At 41.4% G+C, this 15,981-nt stretch overlaps 1 protein-coding gene across 5 annotated transcripts in view; it reads right to left on the reverse strand.

Annotated features, from left to right (window-relative positions):
- carmil3 (capping protein regulator and myosin 1 linker 3) overlaps nt 1–15,981 on the reverse strand; it is an 87,830-nt gene that overhangs the window by 28,471 nt on the left and 43,378 nt on the right. For all 5 annotated transcript variants that reach the window (XM_071491927.1, XM_071491926.1, XM_071491925.1 and 2 more), the window contains 6 exons: nt 12,692–12,768; nt 6,721–6,825; nt 3,606–3,675; nt 3,413–3,494; nt 727–823; nt 584–638 (listed from right to left, as the gene is read on the reverse strand). In XM_071491927.1, the coding sequence (XP_071348028.1) occupies nt 584–638; nt 727–823; nt 3,413–3,494; nt 3,606–3,675; nt 6,721–6,825; nt 12,692–12,768 (486 nt within the window). The remainder of the gene's footprint in view (nt 1–583; nt 639–726; nt 824–3,412; nt 3,495–3,605; nt 3,676–6,720; nt 6,826–12,691; nt 12,769–15,981) is intronic.

Here is a 15,981-nt window from a genome sequence, read left to right on the forward strand (position 1 = left end):
GCAGGAAACACACATGATTTTGATGTTTGTGTCGTCATCACTCACTGAGTGAGCTGACGAACAGGCTGACCTCTGAGCTCGGTGTAATGCCTTTTCACTTAGACATTTACACTCGTCTATGGCTCTGTGAGTGCGCTTGCATGCACGCATCAGTCTGTGCTCAGTGCCAGAGCATAGTTGTGAGCTATCACCATCAACAGTGGTAAATAATTGAGAAAGCCACTTGTCATGCTGGATTTGCAGAGCGGCGAGCCAAGAGAGCCTCGGGAGTCTCGCGTATAAACTGAGACCAAATGAATCATTCGCTAGGCCCACAGACATCGTGACTCTGTGTTTGCACCTTGCACCCTGTGTATGTGGCAGGTGGGAGATTAAGCTTAAATGCACATAAACGAGGACACAAGAATTTAAATGGTGACAAGTGTGTGTTTGCGTGTGCACAGGATATGTGTGTGTTGCAGCAAATCAGTGAGGCATGTGTAGGCGTGCATCTGTACATAACGCCACAGAGGATTTCTGTGCGTATGTGTGTTTGCAGGGTGTGTGTGTGTGCGTACACAATATGTTACATAATCCAACTCACACACTCTTCCTCTTGCACCAAATGAACTAGTTTCTGCAGAATTTCATCCAGCACCCTGAGGAGGCAGAGAGAGGAGGAGAACAGTTAACATCAGTATCATCGTCTCAGCCATCTGTACTGCTGTCTCCCCATGTGGTCCGTACCTGCCCTTGATGTTGAAGTTCTTCCCCAGCATCAGGTGTTTGAGGGAGGGGTGTCTGGAGAATGCTGGGATGACAGCCAGCAAGTCAGCATCCAAACCTACAACATAACACAGCACAGCACACTAGAGCATCACTAGAGTATTATAGTGCAACGCAAGCAAAACTACGCTCTGTTGAAACCCACTTCTAAGTAGATGTTTAATTACATCCTTGTAAGTAACAATCAAATGAGAGAACAGGCACAAAAGCTTAAGATTAAACTGAAAAAGTCACATTTCTATTTCTTGAAAACTGACCATTTCTGGGCTGTCATACCAGTGAGTCATCATTTGCCAGTTGCAAACATTTCTGGCTTTCGTGGTCTGTTTTGGAAGAAAATCATCCCTGCCCACTGAAATTCCAAAATACTCCTAATTAAACCCCCACCCCTCCTCCACTCCCACCCACCCACTCACATTTTGAAAAAAGCCCAAGGATGGAGGATGCTGCAAAGAGTAAGTGGTTACCATGGCAAGATATTTCAGCAACAAAAACTGAAACGGCTCATTCAAACGAGAAAAAAAAAGAAATATCTGTGGTTAAATAAGCCGACATGCTTCTCAGTTTGAAGTGAGTTTATTTTTGTGTCAATGACAGTAAGCTGTGATATGATAGAGCAGGAGGGAGGAGCGGAGCTGCACCAGAGGAGACACATGTTAATGTTTCTTCTAACAATACTCGTTCTGTTAAACTAATAAATAGGTTAATGGGTGTTTTGGAAAATAAGGCAGAGCCATCTCTTTTTTTGTCAGTGGGAAGTTGTTGGCAGGACAAATGGTAAAAACAGCACACTGGTTGGAATACATCCCAGGATATGTTTTTGTTTTTATCATGCTCAGCAGCGTTAGGAAATGAAATTCAGTGGTTACGTCTAGAGCGTGTGTGCAGCAGCATCAAGGTGAAGAGGTTCCAATACAATTTCTTCTACTGGACGAAAGTCTGTCTTCAATCCAGCCATCTGTGACTTTTTAAAATTATGATGCAGATTCACATGGCCTGTTCATCATGTCGAGATAGCACACATTGTGAAGTGGTGATATGAAATGTATTTTAAAATCAAGTCAGAGGGAATCTTGTGCTCTTTCATTGTAAAATCAGAAAAAGTTTACAACATAATTCCATATTTCATGACCATGTAGGGGAGAATTAGAGAAAACATTTGCTGTTGGGCCCATACATACTTTAATAAACACAAATCAATGTAAAACTATGCACCATATCAGCACAATATAAACAAAAATAATAAAGGTCTTAAGCTCAGTTTCCCTGTTGACAAAGGGTTTGTCTTAGTTTGTATTGCACTTTTGTTGTGTGAATTCCCAAACAAATTTTCAATTAGTCATATGATCAAAACCAAGTGACATGCTGTGAACCTGGGACAACTGGGGTCCCTGAAAGTACTGTGAAACAGGTCTGGGTCTCTGATCTTTGCTCAGTTTGTAATACAGTCTAGAATATAAAAGACAAACCACTTGTTGCCTTATGAATAAATGCATCATTGCTGTTTTATGGAGCACTGCATTAGTTCAGACATGGCACTAAGGTCGCATTTGCATTCGGTCAATGGCATCAGCTGCTTTATTCATGCATCAGTTGCTGATTCACCGGCTGTTTGGTAACCAGCTGACTGGGTCATCCAATCACACTCATGCAGGTGTACAGCACATGCATTACAACCTGTCACAATTACTCATATCAAGGCTGTTGATGTGGCCTCCTCCACTAAACCAAAACTACTGCCTCGCACTTGTATGCATCCGCCAGCCAAGTTGCAGGAAACATGGCCACTTCCTCAATTACATCATTGAATAAGCGCTTTTGCAAAATTTATGATGTCACAATGAAGTTGACCATTGACCCATTTGGACATAAAAGGACATTACTTCATTATTTTATCCTACATTTCCACATTTGTGTTAAATTGTCATAATAAGTTTATGAATTTGTAACTTGTGGCCAAAAATGTGTTTTGTGAGGTCACAGTGACCTTTGACCTTTGATCAACAAATTCTAATCAGTTCATCCTAGAGTCCAAGTGAATGTTTGTGCCAGATGTAATAAAAGCATCTGCCAAATAAGTAAATGTAAATGTAATGAAATTCCTTCTGGGCTGTCCTGATATATCGCAGTCACAAGAACGTGAGCCCACTGTGGCCTTGAGCTTTGATCTTTGACGACCAAAACCTAAAGAGGTCAACCTCTAGTACAAGTGAACGAAATTTTTGAACGAAATTTGAAGAAATTCCTGCAACATGTCTCCCATTAACTGTTACTCAGCTGGTGCTGAGGTATAAAAAAAGAACGGTCAAGATCTGTGCGACAGAGGCCACGATGTTCTGATTTTTGGTCTCTATTCTCGGTCAATCTCCAAAAACACTGGATCCTACAATTCCCATAATGCAGCTCATAAGTGTCTTTCATTAGACCCCCACCTGCTGCCTCCCAAATGCAGATCACATCATCAGGGTTGACATTTATTCACTAGTTTGGTTTTAAAATGATGCATTTCAAGTGAAAAAGTACATGTTTGTGTTCATACCATGATGGTTGCCATCAAAAGGGTTTCAATGTGTCTTCATAAGGTCTCTACACATCAGTCTGTCCCCTTCTGCGTGTATATGCAGACGAGTGAGGGTGTGTCTCTTACCATTATCAGAGATGTCTAAAGTCCCCACGCATGAAACTCGAGGAAAGAGCTCCTGAATCACCCCAGCACCCGCTGACCTCAACTGTGGGTTGGAAGAATGAGAGGAGTGGAACATGACGGGATAGCCACAAGCATTAATCTATGAGGAAGATGAGTGAATATACCTAGACCAGCACAGACTGACAGAGCATACCTCACAGCTGCTGATGTCCAGGTGTAAATCAGTGATATGAGGGTTATTGGACAGACCCAGGAACAGAGCCCTGAAGGAAAACACAGGCAGGGTTGGATAGCGAGAGAGAGAGAGAGAGAGAGGAATGCAAAAGCAAAGAGAGAAGCAAAAAAGATTAATGGCAAAGCAGATAAGGAAGGAGAGGAGTGAGCAGAATGATAGGAAGATAAGAAGAAATGGGGGAGAAACAAAGGGCAATTAATGGACAAAGGCAAGGCGAAGATGACAGAGTGAAAAAATTAGAGAAGGAAAGATCGGTCCCACATAAATCCAATTGCTGCTTTTCCTCCCTCTAACGACCTGAATGGATCATCTGACCCCTCCCCGCCGCCCCATCCTGCCCCGCGTTCTCCTCTGCACACCTAAAAGTTTTGGAGCCATCTTAAAGGATTTAGAGAAAAGTAGCTTAGGAAGAAGATTCATAGCTCACTAAGTCCCCACCAGAAATCACCTCAAAAACCTTCAGTATTTATTCAGGATTCTTCTGCCGATTGTTGTGCGTGCACACGCGTACACACAGGCCGAGCTGGATGCGGAAAGGAAAACCGCATTTGCACATCAAGGCCCTGCTGGAGCTTGCTCTTGTGCAATGAATACACATTTAAGAGTTATGCACCACGAGGAGGTAATGAGGAGAAGTGCTAAGTGGAGAGTCCACTCCATCTATTTTGGCTGGGATCCATCATGCAGCACACAATCATCTCAGTTGTTGGCAGTTTGCTTTGTTTACTCAGCTACTGATTGTGCTTTTTGGCTACGAGGAGCAAACAGCAGGATAAACACCTAACAGAGAAGCTGTGATAGAGCAATGCTTCACTCATAGCTGTAGGGAAACTCACTCTTTCAGATGGTTTCGTTACAGATCTACTGAAGCTGGTAAGGATACAGAGTCCTGCACAAAGACACGAAAGCACAGTGGACACTGGCCACTATGGGAGACTTCAATCTGTGTCCTCTGATTGAAGGCCAGTCTACTAACGTAACAGATAGTGGCTCCACTGTCGAAGAAAAGCGTTTGAAGCCTAATGTGAGCCTTGATGATTGAATCTCACTGATGCTTTGGATCCAAGTTACTCCCCATATGGTGCAAGCTATTTTAGTATTCAAGCCCGAGACAATAAAAACAAGAAAAACGAATGCCGAGGGGCTTTGCTTGTACTGATGGTGGAGTGTGCATGAGCTACGCATTGGAGTTAGACTGCAGACTAGTGAACACCAGAATAACACATTTAAATTCTTATACTTGACTCAGTGCTTTAGCATCATGAGTGGATACAGTTTTAGCACGAGTGGCCCAGGTGAGAACATATCCTCTACTGCTCTTAGGCCCTGAGTTGACAAAACATTTCGGCAGCACAAATGCTTGTTGACACAGAGAAGTGGTTTCAGAACTGCGAGTAACACACACTCAAAAATAAGCTGCATGAGTTGTCATAGATAGAAAGATACTCATATTATAAACCTTCACCTGAGCCAAACATAGCTTTATCTCAGATCTGGAGAGTTTCATGGCTCCGGGGGGAAAACACTGGATGCAGTGTTAGAAATAATCAAACATGTCTCCTACATCATTTATTAATTGGATTATTTCATGAATTTAATTTACTCCCACTCTGTGAGACATTCATTACAGAAAAGCTGGCGCAATACATTCACTTAGTTTGTAAGTATATAAGCCTATAGTATTATTTCTATGACATCCGAGTTAGCACTGTGATGCAGTAATACCAAGCAGGATTAAGTGACTTTAGAATGATATTTTACATCCTTTTATCTCATTTGTAATGCCACAATAATATTTAGAATATTGCTATTATAATTCATAGTATTAGTTTTTCACTCAGTGTTTTATTTATTATTCCTCTAGCACATCATATAGTCATGTACGTCCTGCTGTTGTTCCTCAGTGAGTTTATGCTATCCTTCTCATATAATGTCAGTATAATGTTACAGGGACTGTCTGATGTGTATATTAGTGGATCCTCTTGGCTTTTGTTGCAGTTTATTTTGCCAGCTCAGTATGTGCGTCCCACCCAGAGGTTCTCTAAACGGAGGGGAAGAGATTCAGTTGCCAGTTGGCTGTCACAAGTGGTGATGCACTAGTCAAGCATGAATATAGTCAGCAGAATATTCATTACACAACCACTTCGGGAACTCCATAACTAATGTGGCGTTAATAAAACACTAAGAGTAGATTTGGTTACCAAATGAGTGCGTGCTGGCGCGTCTTCCACTGATTATACTAGTTTACCATTGTAAATGGGGATGTACCGATCCAACTTTTTTTCTCCCCATAGAGATTCTGACTTTGATTTTGTGTATTTGCTGGTCTCAGGCTTGTAAAGATCAATCTTACTGTGTAATGTAACACGAAACCCGGGATTATAATGACAGGTATTATGATGAAAATAACAAAGAAACTGTAATTAACATGGATTGGTTATGTTACGATACCAGACTATAATAAAGAGCCACTTCTGATTCAGTACATGTGATTGGTGCATCCATTACTGCAGGTCTCTGTGATTACATTTCACTAGCAGCTGACATATACAGGACCACACACAAAACATATTCCTATCACATTTCAAGTGAAACTGGACATTTTATTTTGTAATGCATTGCTATCTCAACAAAACTGAATCCTGATGACAACACATATAGTTCCCCCTTTATTCTGTACTGCTAGATGGCTAAAAATGTATGTTATATGCATAACTTGTAGTTTGATTAGTAAAGATCATTTTCTCAGATATTTACTCTGATTCTTGGATCGATTTGTTTATTTTGTATTTTTATGTTATATTTATACATTAGTATGGCTATTGCTGATATGCAAGTTGATTCACAGGATGTATTTCTATTGCATTTCTGCTGAATTGAATTACTGTGATCAGCCCAGATATGTAACAATCACACATGCAAGAGGGGTCAGACTGAATGAGGTTAAGATGCACAGCTCCTTTTTTAGCCTTTTGCATTTCAAACTATACCTGGGATTTGAATCTATGATACGCTCACAGATCTTCAGGGTTTCAAAGGTCACTTTAAATCCTCGCCTGTGACAGTGACTCACCTCAGTGAATCAGGAGGGACTTTCATTGAGGCCAGGCTGACATGGGTCAGGCTGAACGCTGAGCTGAAGAACTGGCGGAAAGTTGGCAGCGAATCTCTGGCTTTCCTGGAAAAGGACAGTAAAGAGAAGAATAGGAGGATTTAGAAATATGAATGGACAGAGGGTGAGCATTAACAATGGATCACGATCAGGCATTTAGACAGACAGAAAATAAAGGGTGGTGAGGGAAGGATGAGAACAGATAAGGGACTGATCGAGACAAGACAGAGGATGACAGAAGGACGTGACGCACTGATGGAGAGTGACAGAGAGATTGCAGCAGACGAGCGGAGAAGTGACAAAGAGGGAACAGAGCAACAGGAAGGAGAGAGAAAGAAGGCTAAAGCAGACAGATGCTGCCTGTGACATTTAGGTCAGTATTATATCAAGCAGACAAAATGAAAAGGTGAAGTTGGCATTAATTACTGCCACCAGTTAAAAAGGTAACGCTGACCAATTATCCAACCTTCTGTCTGGCATATACAGTACATTAGCCTGTTATCAGAGGAAGGACAGAGAACATGTCTGTGTGTATGCAGCCTACAACATCCCCCTGAGTCATGATACATAAGCGGACTTTCCTCAGCATGCACAGGATGGATGTAGTACACTGGTTCAGAGCTGTGTTTAGAGATCGTCAGAGCCAATCTGCCATTTCAACCCCAACTGCACAAATAATTCACCACAGGGGAAGAAGAGGATGTGGCAGGAGAAAGTGATGAGAGGCGAAGAGGAGGGGGAGGAGGAGAGGGGAAGGAAGAATTCATCTTCCAAGAAGACGAGGTTTGTTGTTCTGGAACAGATTACCTGCTACCTCTCTTCAGGCAACTGATATGTTGTTTACTTGAGCAGCACAGAATCCCTTTTTTTTTACTACTCCGCTTTTTCAGCCTCATCCCGATAAAACAGGCACCGTTTTCAGCAATGAGGGCCCTTAAGTGGGCACACACACACACACACATGCAAGCACACACACACACACACACACACACACACACACACACACACACACACACACACAAACAACTTGGAAATTTACATAATAGCTCAGCAGCCAAAATTTGACAGTCACAATGAATTTTCATACTTTTCTTAAAGCCAACAATCTCATCACGCCAGTAAGGCTGACGTGGTTAATATGACACATATGAGACATAACACTTCCTTTCAGGTCCATCCTTCACGTTTTTCATTGCAGGCATTTTGACTCGTCTCAGCAGGACAAAACACAGGTGCAGCTGATTTTGTTAACAAGGACTCAGCTCCAGAAATGGGACGCATTCATTCATGGTACTGACAACATCAGTGCGTTTTCAGCGACGACAGCTCAAAATGTCTGCAAAACTGTTTTACTTTTGCTTTGATAATACTACCTTTCTTTTGCCACGGAAACCATTAGCAACAGATACGGATGTGTAAATCATTTTCATTTCATTCATGCCGTATGCCAGACTTGAACCTGGGACACTGTGGCAAGGACTAATGTTTATGATGTTCACCATCTTTGTTTAAATAAAGCACAAAGTTCAATCAGGAAGACTGTTTTTATGCCTCATTCATTCACTATTCTCTTTCCCTCTCTGACCCCACGTCTGCTATACAGCTGACGATGGGTTTTCAGTAACCAGATTTTGCCACAGTGATGACATCACAACGGGGTCTAATCGCCAAAGACTCTCACATCTCTCACTTCCCTTGTTTTGTATATGGCAATAAAAGTTTATTTGCTGACTCAGAAGCCTCTCCAGATTGAACTAACCTTTGTCACTTAGCGCTAATTACGAGGTAAAGCTGAGACTGGAGTGGATGCCATTACTTGGCTATTGCTGATCAATGCAGGTCATAACTCAAAGTAGAGGCCAAATTAAAATTTTGGCCTGATGATGGCACTTGATGAAAACTCTTGTGATAATTATAATTCATCCTGAGGACGACATGAAGGTCAGAACCAAATCTCATCCAATAGTTGAGATATTTTAGTCAGGCCCATAGTGGTGGTTGTTACTGTTTGTTTGGTCTATATGTCTGGAGGATTTTTTATGCTTCCCACTGATGTAGTGACTCTTACAGGGTTCCCACTCGTTTCTAGCGATCATTTTCCAGGACATTTTCAGTGATGACACCCACTGTGAGCCTCGCTACAAAGGTTAAACATTTCATGTCTGTTTTACCTAAAAAACATTGGGTTTGAAGTGACACAAAGTATTTAGCCGGTGTTTGACTTCCATCCAGTCAGGTCCCCACTCATTGGACTGACCCTGGCTTCCCATTTATTATTATCCAACTCTCAACAATGAAGCAACACACATTTGAAACCTTTACTCCACAAGAGTTGAATCACAAACCATAAACCTTTAGCTTCAGGCAAAACAAGCTAGCAAGCATAACATGCTAACACATTATTCAACAGTTTAAAACAAATTAGGAAGAATATGTTAATCTCTAAACCTAATAAACCACCACAGTTACCAGCCAACAGTCATTTATGCACATTGAAAGGATAATGTTCAATTCAATTCAATTCAATTTTATTTGTATAGCGCCAAATCATAATATACATTATCTCAAGGCACTTTACAGGGTAAGGTCAAGACCTTACTTTGTTAAAGAGAAAAACCCAACAGTTCCCACAAAGAGCAGCACTTGGCGACAGGGGGGAGGAAAAACTCCCTTTTAACAGGAAGAAACCTCCAACAGAACCGGGCTCAGGGTGGGCGGCCGTCTGCCTCGACCGGTTGGGTTTATGTTTATGTTTATTTTTATGTTGTAAATCATCCGACCCGCAGCCTGTGATGTGACTTTGTGGTGCGTTCACAGCACTGCCAAACAAAACTGACAGCAGCCTATTCAAAATACTGTTGTCCATGAACTAGCCTAACATTTGAACATTTGTCAACATGACCCTGATCATAACTTTGCCCGAAAATAAGAGAATGTTCAAATAATTTTCCAAGACAACACAATATTTTCCAGAACAATTTATCTTTTCTCTCACTTTCCATGTGTTTTCCATGTGGAAAACTGGACAACTGTTTTCCAGGTTTTCCAGGACGCGTGGGAACCCTCACTTACTACTTAAAATCCTACTGATACTTGACTCTAAACTATAAACTGCATTTCACAAAACTGCTACTGAGTTTTATTCATCACCAAACTATTTCTATTGAAGTCGAATGTTGAAGCGTCTCATACTTTAATATAATTTTTTACAGTGAACAAATAGATAATAAATATGTCTCAAATCACTGAAGGACCCTCTCTTCAAAGGATACTTCAATTCCTTTCAGCAGTTTTATTTTAATTGTCTTGAATTGACTTCAGCAGTTTCAGAAGACTTCAAACACCTCAACTTTCTTAGCTGATGTTTCCACCTCCACTGACACCTGAACTACTTTCATTGTTTCAACTTCAACTGACGCTTTAACTGACACTTCAGCTCCTTTAACCGCCTCGACTTCTTCAGCAGTCACGTCTGTACAAAGACATTTCAAACGCTCCAAAAACTCCACACGCAACAGACACTTAAACGGTTTTAAATGTTTCAACTGCAAAATAAAACCACACATCACACAATGGAGAAGAATTAAGCGTAGCCTGACTTTCAATAATTCTACTTAATCAAATTCAAGCTCAAAAGCGACATCGCCTGCCTCGAGCAGCATATCTGTAATCCTGTACAAACCTCCAGGACATCATAACTGAGAAGCTGCTCTGCTCTCTCCTCTCTGATTGCTGAGCCAATTTTGTCATGTGCCCATGTGTCTGGCACAGCTGTTTAATAGGTATGAGACCCGTAATGTGACTGGCTGAGGATATAATGACTAATCACTGCACCTCTCCAATTTCTATTCCACTTTGCCTATATTGTGCTGAGAGTATAAGCCCTTATTGTCCTTGTGCACATGACCCACAGCTTTACACTGATTGTTATGATTTAACTGTTGAACAGGACCATTAACATTTGATTTAGCACTTGCCAAGTTGGTTTGTAACTTGACAACATTATCTACCACAGGTGATTTGTGGAGGATGTTGACCGACTCACACATCTTCCAGAAAGCTCCAACATTCAGCCCACACAGATAAAAGCATGTTAACTTGGTTAAAAGATAAAACTGCATGTGGTGAGAGGAAACAAACAGAAAAGAAAAATGAGAGATAAGGGAGGAGGAAAGTAGGAGAAAATAGAGTTACAAGGGGTAAAAATGGAAAAGATCATAAGGAGAGAGCGATGGTGGGAGGGAGGAGAAAAGATTGAGATGAAGACGTTCAGATAATAGCCAGGGAAAAGCAGGCAGCTGCATTACAAGGCCCTGTCACTGCTTCTGATAACCTCCAAGTGTGCGGGACACCAGCTCTTCTTTGACCTGCTCGTAATAATTAGCATAGAGCCTGTCAGGACCCCGCAGATACAGAATGGCTTCTGTCACATAAGCAGATGCAGTGTCACTGTCTCTCTCACTAAACACTCTCCAGAGAGCCGTATCAGCAGCTTGTTACCACGTGTGCATGTATGTGGAACTGTATCTACATGGACTGCTCATTGTTTCTTCCAAGTGCTGTGCTGTGCTGTGTGTGTGTGTGTGCGAAAGTCAGTGCAGTGTGTGTATGATAAGTGAAGGAGGGGTCTGAGGAGGTCGGTTCCATATTCATGAGCGGCAGCCGCGCGGTTCTTATCAGCTCCGTTCAGCTTTGTGTTTCTGTGTTGTCACCACAACACCGCAGCTGTCTGACCGGCAGCACTGAGCCAGCGTGCATTTAATACCCGAGGACCCATGACCGGCAGGAGGTGGTGGACTGAACTATGAACAGAGGGAGGAGGGGAGGGGAGGAGCAGGAGGGCAAAAGACTAGTAGGGAAGAAGATGAAGAGTGATAAATAAAAGAGGAAGAGGAGCAGGGGGATATATGTAGAAGGGATGGGAGAGGATGATGGAGTGAAGGAGGCAGCGAGCAATAAGGAAGGGATAAGAGAGGGGAAAACAGCCACGGGACGGGAAGGATTAAAAACCAGAGGCAGAAGATGGATGGAGTGTGGATGTGAAGAGTAAAAAGAAGAGGGAATAGTGGGAAATTCAATCTTCTCATTATAAACTGAGCTGGGAGGGAAGAGTTGTGTGGCCAAGAGCTGCAGCAAGAGAAGGAGTTCACATAATAACAAGTAAGTAAGGTGAAAAAGAGAACAGATATATGCAAAAAAGTAAATGATGCAGAGAGAGAGAGAGAGAGAGATACAATAGATACAAAGAAACAGAAAGAAAAAAAAAAAGCAGGCATAGGAGCCTGGGGAATGGAACCATAATTCCCGTCTAAAATTAGTCTCATTTTTCTCTGTAATTCTTGTAATGTAATATGCTGAGCAGGGAAGCTCCTGGGCTCCTGGGGGACATGACATGATGAGAGTCGGAGCTGCTTCTGCCTGCTAGCTAGGTAAACACACACACACACACACACACACACACACACACACACACACACACACACGCACACACACACACACACACACACACACACACACACACACACAAACGCATAAAATATACTTACGGGAATGCATACAAGTGCTTGACAGAGAGAAAACTTGTTAGCAAACAGAGACATGTGTACATTAGAGAATTGTGCATGCACGCACGTGCACGTGCATGTGTTCACACGCACGCACACACACACACACACGCACACACAGCACAAGGCAGAACAAATGAGCGGCGTGAGGCGAGCGTGCACGCTAATTCCGCCAGTGAGGTCCAGGGCTGAACACTAATCTACAGCAGAAAATAAATGATGATGCTCGCTCTGCTCGCTGCCTCCTGACTGGAATTCCTCCAGAGCTGTTTGGCTGAGTCAGAGCAAGAAAACAAATGTGTCTGCGTGCTTTAAAAAAAAGACTGAAAACAAGTTAACAGGAATTTACACTCGAGGTGAACACCCACCTGTGAGAGAAAGAGTTCTTGGACAGGTTCAGGTAGGAGAGGTCAGCGCAGCAGCCTCGCAGCAAGGCCCCGAACAACTGGCAGAGAGACAGGGAGACAAATGGGCTGTGTTATGTTCACTACAGCAAATATGATTGTGTTGTGCAACAGTTATTTTGGCTATGAGGCTGCACAAATGGTTGCAGCGCAGATTAAAGCTGACACATGTGGACAGGTTCAAAAAGATGATGCTACTATATTTCAGCTGAAGCCTCTTCAGTAAAAATGTCCCTGCAGTGATAGATATACAGCAGGGTCCAGAGGTCTGAGACCTCTTTCCCATTCGTAAAGTAAGGTTTTATTATTTTGAGCCACATGCTTGGGTTTGTTCAAGATAACAATGTTTATAAAGGTTATAAAACAACACAAGTGTAGTTAGCTTCTGCTGAATGTAATTTCTTAGAAATACAGCATCATCAGAAGTGAATGACAAATTTTCCAATATGGCTTCCTTTGTATATCTGTTGCGACTACTAGCTCAAGATGTGCCACGAGCACTTAGTAAGATGTACTACTACTACCATGTTCATGTGAGCAGGGCCCTGACCCCCAGAACTGTAGTTTGTCTCAGGTAGTCACTGGCTTTGTGCTCACACTCTGGGATGATCAGTTACTGTTCAGTGTTGGACAATGCATACATTTACTGAATCCATATATTTCCATAAAACAACATATGACAAAACCTCATAAAATACAAGGAGCTGTTCAAGATTTAAAGAGCGACTCCAACCTTTCTGGCTTATGACAACATATAGAAAATCAGTATCTAGTCGGGGCCATTGTCACGTTTCAGATGTCTATGAGTTATTAGCAGTTCCACCAAAGAGACAATTCCCATCCAAACTTCTCAGATGGTTTAATTTAGATCATTAATCAAAGCACAATATTTCACAATATAATATTTGCAATTAATCATCTCAAAGGTTCCCTCAGATTTCTCTTGGGAACCTTTCCAGGGGCCTCAAATCCAAGGTTGGGAGCCAATGGACTAAACCCACCACCTGTATTTAAAGTAGATAAAACTGGTATCAAAAGTAAAAATAAATGAATAAATAAATACATTTCTGTATCTCACTGGAAACGTTGCCCAGATGAGGTTATGAGGATTTTCAGTATATTATAGTTTTCACTCCTTTACAGCCTGGAAATCGATTAAAGCTGTTGAAATATTGATTCACTCGATGTGATTTTACCTTATTGCAGCGTTTCCACTATTTATGGCCACAGAAAACGTTGAGGTATAACTATTTCACACCTTTGTAATAAATTTAAGGGTTTTAAAACTGTCATGTTTAAAAAAATGTTGAATGTTTAAAAGCTGTTGCAAACATTTCTTAAGATCACTGTTTTCTATTTCAATCTATATGCTAAATAGACAACTCTAAATACATTAAATGAAGAAGAACTCATGGAAAATCTAGAAAAGACCAGGTACTTTTTTATCATCTCTTGTCCATTAGAGGGTTAATGCTGGCTCCAGCAGCTGAGTGAAATATAGCAGACACTGTGTTTCTACCAGTCTTTCAAAGTGCATACGGAAAGTGCTCATCTGTCAGAGAAGTCAACTAATTCCCGAAAGCAGGACCAAATGGGCAATAAGAAGTGTAATTGTATTACACTGAATCAAAGTCAAGCTTTACCCATACCAGGAAAAAAAATGAATTACTTACAGTTCCTCATTTTGTTATATCGACTATCCATCAAAAGTCAGGTTTCACATTAAAAAAGGAGAAAAGTGCGTAAGAAACCAAACGTGCTGTGTCACCTGCAGTTTCCCTGCTTACTTATGATGCTGCAGCACAGTCATTCATCTACCATCCATCCAAGTGGATGTCAAACCAAGCTCTCATCTTATGAAGACATTGCTCACTTTCAAACTAAAGGGCTGTGGAAAATATAGGAAGGAATATATACAAACCTCTGACCCAGTAAATCCTGAAGTAAAGATGCTGTGTGTGTGTGTGTGTGTGTGTGTGTGTGTGTTAATGAGACAGGAGAGAGCTCTGAGTGAATATGACCGACATGAAAAGAAAGAACAATTTCTTGTAAGACTCTAAGTAGCATCTCATCACTTGTGAGAGGTTAAACTATCAGACAAATCCATTTTTCTCTGGCACTGTGATCCATCACCCAAATTGACTAATCGACCGGCGATGGTATGTCAGCGCAGATTAAAAAAGGAACTTATTAATAATTCAATCCCACAGGGCAACGCTAAAAAAGACAAATCCTCCCTCAGACAGTTTCTCTCTCAAGGATGATAATTAACAAAACAGGACGTGAAGCAGCCTTCACAGAGAGCACTCTGTTCGTCTAAAGGGGAGTTTTAAAAGAGATGAAGACAGACAAAGTTTGAGGACTTGAAAATAACAGATGCAACAACTTCCATTCATGCAAATAATTCAATACAAAATCCATGGCCCACTTTAACAGGAGGATTAGTTTCACAGGTTGGGCTATTCCTCCACGAAACGGATTCCTGCTCAACAAGCTGCTGCTCCAAGGTGTTTACAGGTGAAATGCAGCAAAGGTAGGAAGCTGCCATATCACAGCGGAGAGCAGGGCGAGAGGGAACCATGGCTGGAGGAGGAATTAAGATCCTTCACTGATGTATAAGTAGAACAACAGCATAAAAGTGCCATTACAAGTTAATGTTTTCTCATCAAAACCCTTTTTCAGTAAAAGTATTCAAGTGTTATATGTAAAAGAGTAAGAAAAGTAGAATAATAAAACAGTTTTAATATTTAATGTGTGAGCTGGATTTTTGTTAGTGGATCGAGGTGGAAATGTTTTATTAAGTATTAGGCAGTTTAGAGTTAAAATACCGGGGCCGTATGACAGAAAATGTTTGGTAACCATGGTAATTTGGGTTTGGACCTGATTTAGGAAAAAAGTCATTACAGATGAATAGTTCATGAGTCAATGTTCCTATCCTAACTTAAGACAGGATAACAATTAAACTGTCCTACATTTTACTTTTCTACCACCTTTGCTAACTTATTTAAGCACATGGTGCCTCTTTTATTGCTTTTACACAACCAGTGAAATGTCAACAGGCTGAACTTATTCCTCACGATGTGTTGCAGTTTGATGACAACACTGGTGACAAATCTAAGCCCACTATCTCTCTCTCTCTCTCTCTCTCTCTCTTTTCTCCTGGGTTGGCGTTGTTGTTGTAAATTACTGAAAAAGAACATATATAGAATTTTTCTATATATTGCCAACACTTCTAATCCCTCTGTCTTGACGTG

The sequence above is a fragment of the Trachinotus anak genome, unplaced genomic scaffold (assembly GCF_046630095.1).
Source record: "Trachinotus anak isolate AG129_WGS33_773 ecotype Australia unplaced genomic scaffold, CSIRO_AGI_Tana_v1 ptg000012l, whole genome shotgun sequence".
Taxonomy (NCBI): Eukaryota; Metazoa; Chordata; class Actinopteri; order Carangiformes; family Carangidae; genus Trachinotus; species Trachinotus anak.